At 41.2% G+C, this 1,696-nt stretch overlaps 1 protein-coding gene across 1 annotated transcript in view; it reads right to left on the bottom strand.

Annotated features, from left to right (window-relative positions):
* The window catches only part of LOC104495968 (epidermal growth factor-like protein 6), a gene marked incomplete at its 5' end in the record, with an annotated part of 5,209 nt that extends 3,775 nt beyond the window's left edge, over nucleotides 1-1,434 (bottom strand). Inside the window, one exon of the mRNA XM_010139021.1 lies at nucleotides 1,354-1,434. Coding sequence (XP_010137323.1) covers nucleotides 1,354-1,434 — 81 coding nt within the window. The remainder of the gene's footprint in view (nucleotides 1-1,353) is intronic.
* Between the last annotated feature and the right edge of the window lie 262 nt (nucleotides 1,435-1,696).

Below are 1,696 nucleotides of genomic sequence, written 5' to 3'. Positions count from 1 at the left end.
AAAGAGTGTCACCCAGAGCATACCACAGCCTTCGTGACTGCGCAGATGAAAAGCATTACATACAGAAAGATAAAAATACTGTGCAATGCAAGCATGAACGGATCAGATTAAGAATGTCAGCCATCTGAATGTCCTCAAAAAGAAGCATCCTTCTTGTTCTTTTCATGTATTTTACTGCAAGACAGAGAGGTGCAGTACAAGGCATGTAGAGAGCTTTACTGTATAGATCCATTCGTTCTGAGACTGCTGCTTTCTGAATTGGAAAAACACCAGTATCTTACCCTTAAAGTCAGCCAGAACATCTATGTTGTTTTGTTTAAGGTTTGGAAGTATTTGTGAATTGTTCTGAGGCGAAACCCACCTTGTCCTAAAAATAATCTCAGCTACTGCCAAACCCAGTATTTCAGCTCCTGCGCACTTGGCTGGTAACTCCCCAGGAGGATGCTGCTGCCCTGTAAATGCATCAGCTCAATACAATCTCCCAGTCCCCCCTTTTGGATTCTGCTTTTTTCCTTGGGTCTTATAAGCAGGTCTTTTGAGGCAGCTTCATGATTCTGTCCATCACAGGGAAACTGTTTCCCACTAGGAGAGAGGGGGAGAGTGCCCTTTGATCTGCCTTTATGTTCTGCTTTGACCAGAGCGACACTACAGTCTGTTATAGATCCCAACAGGCAGTGAAGTTTTCTGTTTGAAAGTGTGTGAAGCAGTTTCTGAAGGCATGGCAAAAGCTGAAGTTGTGTGCATAAATTGTCAGGTCTTGGACCTTGCATGCTCCCCTGACTGATTTTACAACAATTTTTTTAATGTGAGAAAGAACAGGATGTGATATCCAGAGGACTTACTGGGGAGTTGGGAACTATCATAAATGCATAGCCAGGCTATTTAAGATTCAGGATAAATGTGTATTCAGTCTTGTTCAGTGGAAGCTCCTATTAACTTCCGACAGAGGTCCAGGAGAAAAACCAAGAGAATATGGCTGAAGAACATCGGCATATTGTTGCATGCTATACAACACTCTTCTAACGGTTTCATTTTATCGACAATAGATGTTACTTCATTTTATCATGATGGTGAGAATCACGAGAAATTCAATTGCAAGTCAAGTTTCAGTGTGTGGGAAGTTTCTGTAAGTGGCTTATAAACAGTTAAAGTATGTTTTGAAAAGGACACAAAACCAGCTTCTGACATTGGAACTGGCACAACAGTTTGGTCAGATACTGTCTCTAATGCGCTCACCAAGCCTTTGTTTTACGTTGAAGGATTTTAAACTGCTTCTGGCTTGGCTTTTCATGTTGTGTCATGAAAACACAAAATACACAGGAAAACAAATACTGCAGGATAAAAATAATCTACCTTTTTGCTCTGGTCTTGACACTGGAACTTTCCTCTGTGCCAGGAGGGGGCCAAATGCAGCTGCTTCTTTCACATTGGGAACTAGGGAAAATGACTGGTTAATTGTCACAGGAACAGAAAATGGAACTGTATTCTTTTATACCGGTTGCCATCATTTATTTAAATAACTCCATGTATGTGTTATCCACGCCACTACCAAACTCACATTCCTAAGCTCAGTTAGATACTGACTCTGAATTTTAAAACCGTGTTTAAATTGCTGTTTTCCGCAGCACGGTGCCTTCTAAGCTGTGGGCAAAGGAGCTACAAGATTCATAAGTTCATAAAATGCTGAACGTGATCA

Source organism: Buceros rhinoceros, unplaced genomic scaffold (genome assembly GCF_000710305.1).
Source record: "Buceros rhinoceros silvestris isolate BGI_N320 unplaced genomic scaffold, ASM71030v1 scaffold23906, whole genome shotgun sequence".
NCBI classification, from domain to species: Eukaryota; Metazoa; Chordata; class Aves; order Bucerotiformes; family Bucerotidae; genus Buceros; species Buceros rhinoceros.
Note: the sequence above shows the minus strand (reverse complement) of the source record. Positions and strands in the feature narration are given on the sequence as shown.